The 15,718-nt window shown below is 34.9% G+C and overlaps 1 protein-coding gene across 1 annotated transcript in view; it reads right to left on the reverse strand.

The window, feature by feature from the left end:
* Positions 1-430: 430 nt before the first annotated feature.
* Positions 431-15,718, reverse strand: part of LOC143255700 (macro domain-containing protein CT2219-like) — a 35,467-nt gene continuing 20,179 nt past the window's right edge. Inside the window, 7 exon segments of the mRNA XM_076511771.1 lie at positions 431-1,218; positions 1,724-1,828; positions 12,417-12,496; positions 14,399-14,429; positions 14,723-14,826; positions 15,115-15,172; positions 15,174-15,232. Of these exon segments, the coding sequence (XP_076367886.1) occupies positions 1,742-1,828; positions 12,417-12,496; positions 14,399-14,429; positions 14,723-14,826; positions 15,115-15,172; positions 15,174-15,232 (419 nt within the window). The 3' untranslated portion in view covers positions 431-1,218; positions 1,724-1,741.

Raw genomic sequence — 15,718 nt, forward strand, 5'->3', positions numbered from 1 at the left:
TAGATCTTCTCTTTTTATATGAAGGTGGACTTATTTAACTCCTTGTGTCCTTGAAAACTCAACTGCTGAGATGAGCACTATTCTTTTAAATGATCCTTTTCTGGAATGACATTTCAAAACCTTGGAACACTTTATAAAGATAAGATAATCAATTTAAATTATATCCCTCTCTTTACCTTTGTAATACATATCTTTAACCTTTCAATTCTTGTCAATTGCTTATTGAGGAAGTACTGCACAAGTCATTAAATGTTAAAAGTTTTGCAATAGTCCTTTACCTAAAAATGAATGATTGGCCAGCTAGCAACTGCTGAAAAAACCAATGTTATAGTAAGTTTGTTTTACACGGCACTAAAAAGAAATTGAAGTTAAACGTTTCTTTGAAAGAAAATATTTAGAATTAAGCAAGATACTCAAATTGAAACTACAATTTTATAACAAAATAACTGAAATTTCACTTTATTTTGAAACAGCTTTTCAGAATATTTCTCAGATACATATACAGGTAAATCACCTTTTATACCCAATTTAAACTAGGTACTAAAGCTATAAACGTGAAAGTACAAGAATGAATAAAGGAAGAAAAGTTTATTAATATACTGACAACTATCTACACATTGAATTTTTGTCTTTCAAATAATACTGCCATGAATACTTAGTAATTAAACCAAATTACAATTATTGAAACTAAATTACATATAAATTTCAGGACCTTGCAGTTACCAAATGCAATAACTCAAATTTTAATTTTCCAAACTACGATTTGGTGGCACACATTCACATTTTATTACAAATACCCTAAACAGAGGATAATTATCTCTACAAAGTTTTATTTGAACACAACTGTTTTAACAAACCATTTATTGTAGGAAATCTTTTAAATATGAAAAGCGCAAAATTCAAACCTCCGAAATCTCATAACATAAGGTTTTTTTTCTCTTGTTTTTTTTTGTGTGTGTGCAGAAGTAATTTACAATCTGTTTTCAACTTTTATGTAGAACCCATATTGTGGTTAAGACTCAAACAGACTTGAAAAACTGTAAAAGTGAAATTAAATTTTTATCTTATACACTTGTTTGTTACATTTTTATAGTGAACAAGTCAACAGATAAATGTAGATTATTTCCAACAGTACAACACTAGCCATCCATGGATGACAATTTGTAGTAGAGTTCTGGATTTTGTGAGTTAAAGTAGTTGAACTTGTGCCTAGAATGTCTGGAGAAATGGAATATGTTAATTTATGATTTCTAATAACTAACATATATAAAAACCAAAATTTGTTAATGATAGAACATCACAGATTCACACTGCTGTATCCACACAAATATACGAGATGAATTAATTTAACACTAAACTTTAAGTGAATCCTGCTTGTGGCCATTTTTCATAAGCATTATTATTTGAGAGGATTCCTGATTTTAAGTGTTCTTAAAAGCAAATATATATGAGAAAAGTTTTAAACGAAATTTTGTTCCTCCCAGTACTTTAAACTCAACCTCACTCAATATTTTTTAAGTTAAGCCACAATAAATAAAAATACAAAAGATATTGTAAGAAAGACAGTTTGTTGAGAGAAGTTTACATACATCACAGATTACCAAACATTTAAAAACTGGAACATGTGGAGTTACACAATTAAAAAAAAAAAGTTTTGATAACTGACTATATACTTTACCATATGTACCAATAAGTAATTTGAGAATATATATTTATTACTTACAGATTTTTCAGAAGTTTATCAGGTGCAAGGAAAATATTTTTGCATCAACTCTTCATAAATTTTCACATCTTTTTCAAGAAAGAGACAAAAAATGATTCTCTGAACCTGTTGGATGAAAAAAAAAATTTAGTTAGCTCTTGCTTTGCAAACAATTCCAATATGCATAAAAATCAGCTAAAAGCCAAGTTTAGAAAAAAAATTTAGAGGGCACTGCGTTCTCTACTTCCCAATTTGATGCTGTGCCATGAGCCAAAATTTAAATATTAATAATGCTACATATGTAAAAATAAATAGAATACTATATATGTACATTTGTTTTATTTAAAACTTTGATTCAGATCAAGATTTTGTTTTAACTGAACTTTTAATATTGAAATTTTATAAAGTAGTTTTGTTTTGAATTTCATGCAAAGCGACTCAAGGGCTACCTGCGCTAGCTGTCCCTAATTTAGCAGTGCAAGACCAGAGGGAAGGCAGCTAGTCATCACCACCAACCGCCAACTCTTGGGCTACTCTTTTACCAATGAATAGTGGGATTGACTGTCACATTATAATGCCCCCACAGCTGAAAGAGCAAGCATGTTTGGTGTGACTGGGGTTTGAACCCTTGACCCTTGGATTATGAGTCGAACACCTTAACCCACCTGGCTATCCCAGGCCTCTGTAAAGTAGTGAATTTTTAAATTATGGTATGAAGTGTACACCTAAACTGTCTTCATTACTTGCTATTTCACTTATTTTTCTTTTTCCTTCCATAATGGTATCAACTTTTTTATTTTTTAACTTTCTCTTAAAATATTAGTAAAGCACTAAGTCCATTACTATCAATAACTTAGGCCTAACTGTCAATTTTTAGGTGCCTATACTAAGACAGTTGAAAATGCACAAGTTATAAAATAGTGAATTTCTATAATCATAGGATTGAAAAAAGTGCAAAAATCAAATTCTAATTTATGTGTCTGTAAATTGGATTTTTATATCATCTGAAATTTGTTATTATTTTCTTTTGTATGTGTAAGCAGTAGACCATTAAAAGTTAACATATTCCTAATCTGAAAATATATTTCCAACAGATACCTCCTTACACAAAAATGCTATTTCTCTTGCATGTCTGCTTATGAGACTTGCATCCCACTAGCTTTGGGAAAACCCTTTGAAATCATGTGTTTAATTTGAACTGAACTGGTGCACGATAACTTTATCTTGTAAAAAGACCCATGTGCAATAAATCACCCTATGCACCTATACTTGTGATAATTCCATTCTTTGATAAGGAAAGAAAAAAACAGGTGCATTGGAAAAGGGGAGGTCAAATATGAATGTATTTGGAGGTATCTATCAGAAACATGTTTTCAAATTAGGAAAATATTAACTTATGAGAAAACTTCCACTTCCACTGAAATGCTAGAATCTTAAACTGAAGTGATGGAGGGGCTGGTGTAAAAAATTAACTAAGTTCCCTTCAGAAAGGAACCAAAGATAACACATGGAATGCGACTCTCATTGGCATATGTTCCATAGGAGCACACTCCTGAGAGACCCTCATCATACCTTTCACCACATTGTGCTAATAAGCCAAACTGAAAGAATTATCCAAAGTCTGCTATCCAAGCAGCTAAAAGCTAGTAGTTGTAATGGTCTCCCATATTCCACTTGAAGAAAAAAAGGGGAGAATTCACATTATGGAGACTATGAGAAGTGCAAAAAACCTCAAGTGGAACACCAGCTGAGAAGTACTTTCATTGAAATCTGTGAATCCTTTTCATAAAAGCTGGAAAGCATGAGCCAAAAAAGTGAGCATTAACTTTCCCTGGTGCTAGCTTTTTTCCATGAAAATGGTACAGTCTGGATTGGACAGTTAAGTAAATTTATATACCACAAGAATAATTCCAACTGGTCATACAGAATACCCCATCTCACAATGGACACTGGTAGAACTAGGGTAGATGGGCTGAACACTTTCAATTATCCTGGAACAATGTGAATTTTAGGAAGTAAGTACACCTTGGAAGGCAATGCCAGCCACCAGGGAGAATCCTGTTCAACAGAAGGGAGATAAAGGAAAAATACAGCAACAAAAGAAAACTTACTCATCTCAAAGAAAGCGAGTTATTTGACCAGTGGAAGTCGAAATCCTGTGGGAAACAAAACAACCAGATAGTGAAGAGAAAAATAAAAAAGGGGGGAAAGGGCATGTGGAGAGTTGTCCACATGTTCACTTGGAAAATTTCATCCTAAAGCAGGCAAAAATGGGAAAGAAGAGAATAAGAAAAGTGACAAATCAGATGCAATAGAATGTATAATAGCCCACAAGTGTCCACACTCAGAGAAGAATAAACCAATAAAACCAGACAATAGTGGGTACCCCAAGAGAAGATGTCCAATATAGGTAACAATGAAGAACCCAAACGGGACATGAAAATTGATGTGGGTCTGAACAATTGTAGAGGTGAAAGATTGAAGGAAGGATGAATATCCTCCCAAAGAGCAGAAGTGTGAGGAAGGATAGACTGGTCCAGAAAGAGGAGTATACAAGTTCAGAGGAAGAGGGTGTGAGAAGCACACAGACATCTGAATGAGGAGGAAGAAATAAGACATAAAAGAAAGACAGTACAGAGCAATTACTCAAAGAATCATACGAGACATGTGTGAGTGTTCAAAACTACATTCAGGACCCGGTAAAGTATGGTACTTGACTAAGGACAACAATGAAAAAAGAAAGAAGAATGAAAAAGCACAAGAGGACAGGAACAAAATACATCATAGTACCAAGAAAGGCAAAATGTAGAGGGTCAACACCACCTAACATCCAGCAATAAACCATGACTGAACAGTAAAACAGTTAGGAGGAAAGATGTAGCAGGTGGATCAATGATGAGAGGCTACCACTGTTATTGACAAATGAAGTGGAAGTTAACAGGAATGTGAGAGAAAGGCTACATGATAAGAGTTTGGCCCAATGGGTAACTTACTGGAAAAATTCCACATGTGAAGATGTAGGGCTGACAACCCACAATGAAAAAGAGATATGTGAGGTTGTAAAAAGAGAGGGAGACCTTTAGTGTATGTTAGAGGTATCTGGACACCAAGCAGAGGAAACCAAGGATGAGTTGACCACCACAGTAGGGCCTAAGAAAGAGTTTTGTATATCCAGTTGAAAATCTAAGGGAGGAATGGAATATTAGGATAGATATATGGAGAAAAGAAAGAGCAATCTTGGCTGAGAAAGCAAAATAAAAACAAGAAGCCCAATCTCTAAGTAGGCAAAATAGGTACAGGAAATCTGGAAGGAAAAGGATGAATGTCTGCTAATCAAGACAAAAACAGTCATAAATATGAGGGAAACAAGGCACTTGGGTGTAGGAAAGGAACTTTTAGAGAAAAAAAACTAGCATAAACCCTAATAACAAGCGAGAAGAAAGACAAAGCAAATCCCAAGAATTAAGTTCATGGAGTGAATAAAGGGCAATAGTAAAGTAAGCAGAAGAAAGATAATTAAAGGAACATACCTGAAAATGAAATCCAGAAGGAGGAAGACCAGGTCCATTTCTCAAATGACGAAGCACCATCCAAAGCAAATGATGTATAACTCAGTCCAATTGGATATTCCCAACTGAGGTGAAAATAATGCTAGCTGACCAAATGGTTTTAAGCACAACACAATATTCCCAACAGTTAACGAGCCTCCAAAGGCCAAAGTAGAAATAAGGTTGGTTGGTTGATTTGGTGTTTTATGGCACAAAGCAGCTAGAGTTATTCGTGCCAAACATCTGGTAAAAAGTTAAAATTACAGTAAATTTAGTAAAATTCATAAAGGGAAATTAAGGTAAAATAAAACAAAGTTTTAGAAAAACAAAGCATAAAACCAATGTTTACATCTTCTCTACAATGTTAAGAGAAAAACTACAGTTATACAAATTGTAAAGGACTTTCTGTGGCATAATTGTAATTATCATAACTTGCCAGGAAGACTAGCAAGTAAGTACAAAAACCACCATCAGTCACCTAAAGTTGGCCTTTCCAGTCCAGGTTCTGAGTTATTTGACATTATAGCCATTTTCAAAAAGTAATAAAATTTTTAAAAGGCTTGTAGCAAAATTTTAGTAATAACTCACCAGGATGACTAACAAGTAGTTCAAACAGAAGTGTCAGTCACCTGAACTTGGCCTTTCCAGTCTTAGTTTCAAGTTATTTAATGTTACAGCCATTTTCTAATTTCAAATCAAACTAGAGGAACTTTCATTCTTAAAAGGAAATCACATTAAAAAAGGTTAAATGGCATTAAAAAGATTAATGGCCTTTAGAAAACTAAAAACATTACCAAGGTGGATAGTGTCACCATCAATAACACTGTCTAACGTTATGGACAAACCTTGGGACAGAACATGCTTAAAATGGTGCCATCGTTGTGAATCATAAAGATGACAAGAAAGTAAAATGTGGCTTATTGTGATCTGAGTGTTACACAAACTACACATTGGTGCATTAGTTCTAGATAAAAGAAAACGATAAGTTAAAAAACTGTGACCAATATGTGGTCTAGTTGGAACAACTTCCTCTTTCTGATTCTTACAAAAACAAGACGGCCAAAGTCCAATATAGGGTTTTATTTGGGTAAGCTTGTTTTCACGTTGCTCACTCCAAGTCGATTGTCAGCTGGCATGGAGCCGAGCCTTGAATACAGGACCATAGTCCATGTATGGGACAGGCACAGCAGTGATAGTGCCAGAGCAGATAGATTTAGATGCAGTGTCGGCGAGCTCGTTCCCGCAAATACCAACATGGTCCTGTATCCGAAAAACTAGATAGATGTAGATGTTAAAGAGAAATGGGCCAGTAGGTTTTAAATATTGGTGAGAACAGAGTGTGAACCAACATGAAGTGATTCCAGGGCCAGTAGAGAACAAAGCAAGTCAGTATAAAAAGTGCAGTTAGAGTATTGCTTAGGTTCTATGTGATCCAAGGCAAGAGAAATGGCGTACAGTTCAGTTGTGAACACAGAAGCTGTAGAGGGGATTCTGTACACAACCACCAACACGGCAGAGCCCACACAGTCACCTGATTTTGAACCACCTGTGTAAATAGGAATGGAAGGATGGTTTGAAAGATGTTCAGCAAATAACAGACAGTATTTCCAATCAGGAGAGTCTATTCTTCTCAGATGACTTAAAGATAGGTCACAAGTGGGGACTGTAATAACCCATGGTGGGATGGGCTGACCAATGGATACAGCAATGTTATCCAAGAACAGACTCAATTCATCTAACTGTGTCTGGATACGAAGGCCAAAAGAACTTAGTCTCAGTGACCACAGGCAGCACAACTTCACTGATAGAGTTCAGGATCAAGGTAAATACCCCATGGGCAGCAAAAGTGCATGCAAACTGTTTTAGAGAGAGAGAAGGTAAAGCCGTTTGCTGTGGTCCACTTCAGGAAACAATTCAGGGCATTCTGCAGCTGCCTCTCAATATACCTCATGTTCGACAACTGACATGAGATGTGAAACTCAATTACATAGAGCCCATTTTGCAAGAGTGAGAAGGAGTTGTTCAGAAATGGCATTAATTTTTATACTGTAAAGTGTGACACTCAGAACACAGCCCTGAGGGGCTCCAAGTTCCTGTACAAAAGAACGGGAAAGTGTCCAACCCACACGAACTTGAAATCTCCTGTCCTTTAAAATAAATTTTAAAAAAATGGGCAAATGGTCATGCAACCCATATATATGGAGGTCTCACAAAATGCCATACCTCCATGTTGTATCATAAGCCTTCCCAATGTCAAAGAATATTAACACAAGATGTTGTGTTAAGAACACATTGTCATTTGAGAAAGGCTTTGCTGATGGATGTTTCAAGTCAAATCCAGTGTTTCATGGTGGAACACTATCGTCGGAACCCACATTGGGTGGGCAAGAGGAGGTTGTTTGATTCAAGGAACCAAACAAGACGAGCATTAACCATCCTCTCTACGGTCTTACAGAGACAGCTCGTCAAAGCAAATGGATGGTAGTTTGAAGGAATCTTGGGATCCTTCCCAGGCTTGGAGAAAGGCAGAACAATAGCCTGGCACCAGGCATCAGGAAAAACATTCTCCTGCCAGATCCAGTTAAAAACAACCAGAAGGATAGCAAAAGAAGCAGGAGATGGTGCAGCATCTCATAGTATATATCACAAGGTCTAACCGATGTACTGCCAGACCGATGAAGGACCAGTTTCAGTTCCATCAGTGTAAAGGGTAGATTATAGTCATAGAGATAATCAGCTCAAAAAGAAAAAGTTGATCGCTCTGCCCAAGTCTTGATGGCCACGAAGATGGAAGAAGAAGCAGAAGTGCAAGATACCCAGCAAAAGCTTTCACCTAGAGTATCGGTGATGCTCTGGGTATCAGTTACTTCCTGGCCATCAGAGAGCAAGATCAAGAGGGGGACAGAGTGCTATTGCCCACTGACCTTTTGAATCTTGTCCGAAATGGCTTTGGAACTGGTGGTAGAGGATTTGCTGGTTGTGAACTTAATCCAAAATTCCTTCTGGCTTTGACGTCTTACCCATCAAGCATGTGCATGGGCCCACTGGAAAGCGATGTGGTTCGAGAGGGTGGGATATCTGCGAAAAGTATCCCAGACTCATTTTTGCACCTTCAGTGCCATGTGGCAGTCAGGATTCCACCATGGATGAGGATATAGTGGAAAACATGTCAAAGTTTTAGGAATACATTGAGCAGCTGCTTGTATAATACAGTCAGTTACTGATGCCACACAGTCATCTCTTCATGGCTTACAGATGATACCAGGATCAAGTTCTGCAAGAGCAATGAAAGAGGGCCAGTTTAGCTGATCCAGCTTCCATCTGGGAAAGTAGGTCGGGTGGCATCAACCACGGCCAGTCTCTCTCAATATTACTGTCTGAGGGCATGAAGGAATTATCGTTTTGCATCTTGGAGTGGGAGAAGATGTATGAGAAATGCCTGTACCCAGAATCAAAGGAAATGGATCTTGGGATTTATTGGAATGTATGTAAGGGACAGAGATGGGTGTTGAAGTTGATTCATCAGCTTTTTTAACCACGGAGGTCAAAAGACTTTTCATTTGTTTGGAGAACAATTCTTTTGGAGACATGGAGAAATCTGTCTGCACTCCAACTGTAGTAGTGGAACGAAGTGCAGCAGCATACATTCAAGATGAGGTGGTGGATGGCAACTTTCAAAACTCAGGACAAATAAAGTTACGAACTGTTTTCAAATGGTGCACCTCTTTTTGTTCCAACTATTTAAGGCAAAAACAAAAGTAGGATGGGTGAGATCCATTGCAATTGATGCAACGAGGGTGCGTCTCACACTCATAGGCATCATGACACTTGCCAATGGAAGAACACACATCAAGGAACCACAATATGATCAAACCGTTGACACTGGAAACATATGAGAGGGTTAGGAATGTATGGCCATACCCTGCAATTAAGATAACCTGCCTTGATGGTGGCAGGTGGAAGTGATGATGTAAATGTCAGAATGAGGATATTGGTTGGCATCACAATTCCATCTTTGTGAGTGGAGATACGCCTCACAGCAGAAACCCCTTGAGTGGAGAAACCAGCAAGAATCTCTGAATCTGTTCTTCAAATCCCTCTCAACACTAACTTCTGGTGATGAATTCAAAGTAGCATGAGGGGTAACCTCAATAGGTATATCCCCAATTGCCTTTGAATGCAAGAGGAGTTCACTATCTTGGGATGTGGATGTTTCCACCAATATGTCACTAGATCAAAGCTTCTTTACTGACTTTCAAGAGCCAGCAAATCCCTCTAGTCCTGTCTAAATGAAAAAAGGAGACATTTACCCTAAAGGTTTGTCTGAAAGAAAATGCAGGTTAAGAAAATGTGGTACAACAGGTGTTACAGATGTTGAAAATTGCTGCTCAGAATCTTCAAGATGTGGTTGTTTACTTATGGACTGTTTTTTCACTATTTTATTTAAGTTTGTATTTGTAGGACTCATAATAGAAAAAGGTAATTTTGGTGCCCATTGATCCCACCCACCATGGAGCCCTACAAGGGGACACACAAGAATGTCAAACAAGGACATTGCAGCGAAACCAGGGTTTCGTGAGCACTATACCCAAACACCAGCATCAGATACAATGTCCACATCACCTGTTGAGAACATCCAACACTGGTACTTGGTTGGCCGTGGACCAGTTGATTGACGCAAGGGGAGCCACCCCAAGGCTGTCCATCTACAAGAATGTAAGGCTAAAGTAGTGTGTTAGGGTTGGACCCCTCAACCACCAGGATCCTCTCCTCCCCTTCACGAGTTGCCACTCACGGCAAACATGTGGATGGATATTTAGATCCCGAGGAGGTAAACTGAAAGAACAGAACCTTCCCTGGGAGGTCCCCTCACCATGTAGAGAAATCCACACCAAGAAGTCGAAATAAGGACTGTGGATGTGTAACATCATTACTAACACAGGATTAATTCACCAATATTTGAAAATTCAAGATAATAATCAACACTTTTAAAACAAAAGATAAAAGAAAACATAAATTAAAGTTTCATCAACTAATGTCACTTAAAAATGGAACTGAGACAAGAAATTGCAATGTCTGTTTAATGCAATGTTGAAGAAATTAAGTTATCCTTAGTGCAAGTGCATGGGAAGAGTTGCAATACATGGAAGTTGTGCCACTTTGCTATTGGTGGAGAACATGATGACATCGTTGTGCTCCAGCACAGCTCACATTAAACATGAAGATAGACGAATGTTAATTTAAGGTTACTAATATGCAAGTCTCAGAGGCAGACAAGTGAGGTGTATAGCATTTCTGTATGAAAAGATGAGTTATCAACTTGGCAATTAATGAAATCGTGAAGGCTAATTACCACAAATTATATTAGCAGATAAATTTTTGCTTTACATGCAAACCATGTTTGAACTTGAAGCATAATAACTGACTTATGTGCCTGTTGAAGTATGTATTGAGATGTAATGGTACTGCATTATTTATACATCAAGGAAAGGTAAAGAACTACCTTAATGCATTTCCTTGTATTTGTTTCATGTTACTGAAGTAATCGTCTTTAATGTTAATGACGTAATTTGCATTCACATAGAACAATGCATGAGATATTGTTCAATGTCACATTCATATAAAAGTACCATTGTACAAATACCCAATAGTAATACTGCATTTCTATGTAAGCTAGCAAACATATGCATGAACTGACTGACACGTTGTTCTTTTCATTACATAGATATAAGGAAAGTGATTAAACAATCAGCTTTCTCTTTCAAAACAATTTTCTTGGTTATGCAAAAACTTTATAAATAAAAAGTTTTACATAATAATTTTAACACACTTATTTGGCTTGATATTATACTTACAGCACATCACAAATGAAGCATGCAGGTTTTACTACACCTGTTTTACAAAATTATTACCTTTACAGTTATTTTCTCTGGTTCACTGCTTTGAGAAGTCCAAACTTGTTAAAACCTAATGATGTAATTGTACTTATTCTCATTCTTCAAAACACCAATAACTTGAAACCTATTCTCATCATATGCTGCTCAAAGTTTTGTCATTATTAGAAAACTTTATGACAGAAATTATCAAACTCAGCCTCAATTATTCTTGACAGTTTCACAACATTCTAAGTACCACTATGATTTCTATGTTATAAAAAAGCAACTTGCTTCACTTGTTCCAAATAGTTCTTTATTCATTTTCAAAATTAAATTCATTACTTGGTCTGCCTTTGCTTGACTGGAATTCACTGCTCAAATTTACTGGCTTATCAACATGTTTGCATGTGCAAATCAAAATAAAATAAAGTACTCCATGACTTGTATTTATTTCCCTTATTCCTTATTCCCTGTAAGGGGATAAACAACAGAGATTCAACATTTACAAAGTGTGTAAACCCTAGGAAACAAGAAAAAAGACAAGTTAAAATGATACAATTAGATTACCATTATTATGCTAACCACAGAAAATGAAAGTAAAACACCACATTTTCATAATTATCAGTTAATGATATAATTTTAACTGGTTAAAAGTTACTGAAAATGAAAGTATATGATTAATACACAGTCTAACCACTCCCCGAGAAATGAATTTCATATCTCATTACAGTTACTATAGCTATTTATATATTTTATGTTTGCAGATTTTCAACTTACTGACAATTTTTCATTATAGACTATATTATAGCAGAAAAATATTTTTGGAATATAATGAGATACAAATAGATTTAAAGAGCATTGTAATCCAAGGTTCCATAGCAATGCTTTATAATGTTCGGATAAATTACTACTTATGAAATTGATCTTGACTGAAGAGACATTTGATATGTCCTTGTTAACATATAGTCAGGATTTCATATGCATTTTAAAGCGAGCTTTAAATATCTGGAAAAAAAAACTGTCCTTTAAACTTTAACAACAAACTAAGTATTACTAGTCTATTTTTGAATAAAATATATATTTTATAAATAAATATATATTTATTTGTGACAGTTGTCACTTCATTAAGATATGCATACACTTTATTTCAACAGAAATGAAAACTTGTACTAATTTTCTGAATCACCAAAGAACTATTAATACTTCTATGCAATAATAAATACCTTTTGACATTCAATCACTAGCTGTAATTGTATAAACTAGTATATTTTAGTCCAATCTTATTCTTACCTTAGAAGCATTGTCTTCTGTTTCCAGCCATTCCCTGACAGCTTTTAAAGCCACTTTTGCTGCTTTATCATTTGGGTAACCTTCAGGTAGAATATTAGAAATAAAGCTACACTGAACACTGTTTCATTTACTTATTTAAACATTTATAATATTACACAGAAATTATGAAAGTTTTAATCAAGGATAAACTAATATAGCTTTTATTTCCCTTCAACATTAATCTCAGCATGATACCACTTCAAGTTTGTTTTTTTAAAATATTATTAGATAATATTACGTCAATTTACCAACAGTAAACTACAAAACATTTTGCACAAGCTAATGTACATCAACAATATAGTAAACAGCTGCTCTCTCATTCCATTATTTTATGTTTTTAATCTGCAGATATTTTGTATGGCTATTAATATTTTCTTCACCTATTACTGAAGTGTTGCAAGAGAATGCACTCTTTACCCATTTTACCAAAACTTTACAATCATAAGATCCACTCAGCTGGCTCACAGATACTGCTTCTCACATACAACGTGTGTGTTTTCTTATATGCAACATACACTCATTTCTGAAACTAGTAATATAGTTAATGCAAATCAATATTGCAAATTTTTGTCTTTCATTTCTATTTCAAAAATTTGATCAGTAACTTACTGATAATTTAACAGTAAATGTAGGCATGACATCAGAAGATGCCATGAACTATGACAACTTAAAAGTGGGTTTGCAGAGTTGCTATGAACATATAAAGTTTTCACCAGAAATTCAAAGAAGTCAGATTTGATGCTGAGGAAACTGTATTTCAGTTTGTGGCACATCTATGGTGATACGTCACAAAATGGACTGACATGGTTAAGTGTGAAAAACGTTCAGAGCGCCTAGCGGATCTTCTAACACATGAACAGTTCATGATCATGTGCTCAACTGACATGCCACTGTTCCTAAAGGAGAGAACACCAAAAGACAAGGATAAGATGGCAGAACAATATATGGACATCCATGGAGGGAGTGTAAGTGATAAGCCTATGGATATCCAGTTAAAGTCAAAACTAATGGTGACTGGCCTGAAGTCCAGTAATAAGAGATTATTACTGGTAGAAATGGTAGAAAAGATACTACATTTGTCATAAAATAGGACATTTTGCAACAGAGTGCAAGCCCATTACTAAGAAGCAATAGCAAAGAATTTTTGTACTTACATTTTGACTTGCATGTATGTGCTGTCTATTATTTGAATTTTTCACCAAGTCACAGACACCTACTCGAAAGAATGTAGTCCATACTCAAAAACCTGACACTGCAATTGGAACACTACATAAACTCAGCTGAAATTTCTACTTCAACAGCCATCATAAGGTTGATATGAAGAGTTATTTCTTGAGTTATACCTAATTCTTATTTTGATTTGTGGCCTTTTCAACATTAACTCAGAAAATGCTTCTGAAACTACTGATCACCTGTTAATTCATTATGTGAAACACTGTGGAAGGACAATTAGGGCTGGGTGATGAAAGTAAGTAGCAAAGTGCACTCTGCTGCTATTACTTTGATACCACCTCTTCTTACAAAGTCATCCTGACCATTGCATGGTGTATACCATGTATTAAATATATATATGTACCAAGTTCTCAAAGCTTATAGAAAACATTGGTCAGGTAATAATGAATACTGTTAAAATATGTTATAAATAAATTGTGTGGAAGGATTTTTTGTTTTATGTATCAAAGCATCTATCCACACATTTTTTAGTTCATAACCTGGACAGAGGATGGATATCTCAGCCTGCTTATTATTAGGAGAAAAAGCTTCAGAGAATGATGAATGAGGCAAAACATAACAAAAACATTCTAGGTTGAGCTCCATCAAATAGCTGATTATACAAAACATATTATACTTCTAATGTTAGAATCCACACATATGCTCAGATGTTACTACTATAGTGGTTATTACATAATGAAATATTCTAACTTTATCATTAATTAACTTACCATAAATTCCAGTTGAGATACAGGGAAAGGCCTACGAAGAAAAAATAATGTATGAAAATCTAACTTTTCCTTTATTATTAACTGGCTAAGGTACTTGTGTTATTTATAATCTCCTACAAGAACAACTGTAAATGATTTGATGACACCTTGAATAAGTGTTCAGATTACTGCACAATGTTGTTTTAACGGTTTTTACACATAACACTTTTCTTTTGTTTCTGTTAATCTAGTGTAACCTGTTTGAATTGGTTTAATTACATTTTTTTTAACTTTTAAAGACACCTCATAATAATTGATACTCTAATCTTGAAATTGCTAACTTACCACACTTTCAAGCTTGTTTTCTAATAATTGGTCCAATGATCTTAAGTAACAGCTGCGAAGTTTTTTAGGGTTTTCTCCAATCGGCCCAACAGTATGAATTACATCTAAATTTGAAATGTTGGAAACAAAGGGTTTTTAAATATATAAATAGCCTAAACTTTAATTTAGGCTTTTATAGTTTTGTAAATAAAAACTCTGATGAAAAACAGTAATTACAGAAAGATAATTTTCTAGTCAATTTTTTACATTTTCTAAAAGTGTAAATTTTCAAACTCTTTAAATTGAGATACATAAGTCATGAACAATTAATGAAGATTTCAATCAAAGTGCTTTTTCTTTCTAACGGTTGTTTAAAAAGTAACATGCAAAACTTATGAAAATAATCTACTCACACTTTGCAGGTAGCTTGTATCCTCCCGTGATTTTAGCATCACCAGTATTGCATCCCCCCTAAAGTAATACATTCTTCTAGCAAGCTTGGACCAGCTGCTTGATGTATGGCACCATCAACTAAAGTTATAAAATAACTTCAGTGTTGATGCAGGTCTATCAAACACTTTTTTGACAAACTGTTGTTATTATAAAGAATCAAAATTCAAATACTTCTCTATTAAGAGCATACTTATTCCTACAAAAACAACAAATAATCAATACAAGTCAAACAAATGTAACAACATGACTTAGACATGCTTTAATCTTTATGAAAGTATGAAAGCAACATGAGTCAAGACTTTTAATTAACAATTGGGATTTAATCAAAAAACCAAGAAAAGTACCATTTACAAAAATAAAATAAAACATCAGAAATTCAGAATATAAATCTTAATCTATAAGTAAATGGCTTACTGAAGCATAAATAAAGAATAAGTTTGAAAATATATAACTACTTTAGAAGAAAAATGAGCATTAAAATCCATTGTTACTTGATCATACACAATTTGATAAGATTTTTTCAATTTTTTTAAAATTATACTAATATAAACTGTAATGTTATTA

Source organism: Tachypleus tridentatus, chromosome 1, assembly GCF_004210375.1.
Source record: "Tachypleus tridentatus isolate NWPU-2018 chromosome 1, ASM421037v1, whole genome shotgun sequence".
NCBI classification, from domain to species: domain Eukaryota; kingdom Metazoa; phylum Arthropoda; class Merostomata; order Xiphosura; family Limulidae; genus Tachypleus; species Tachypleus tridentatus.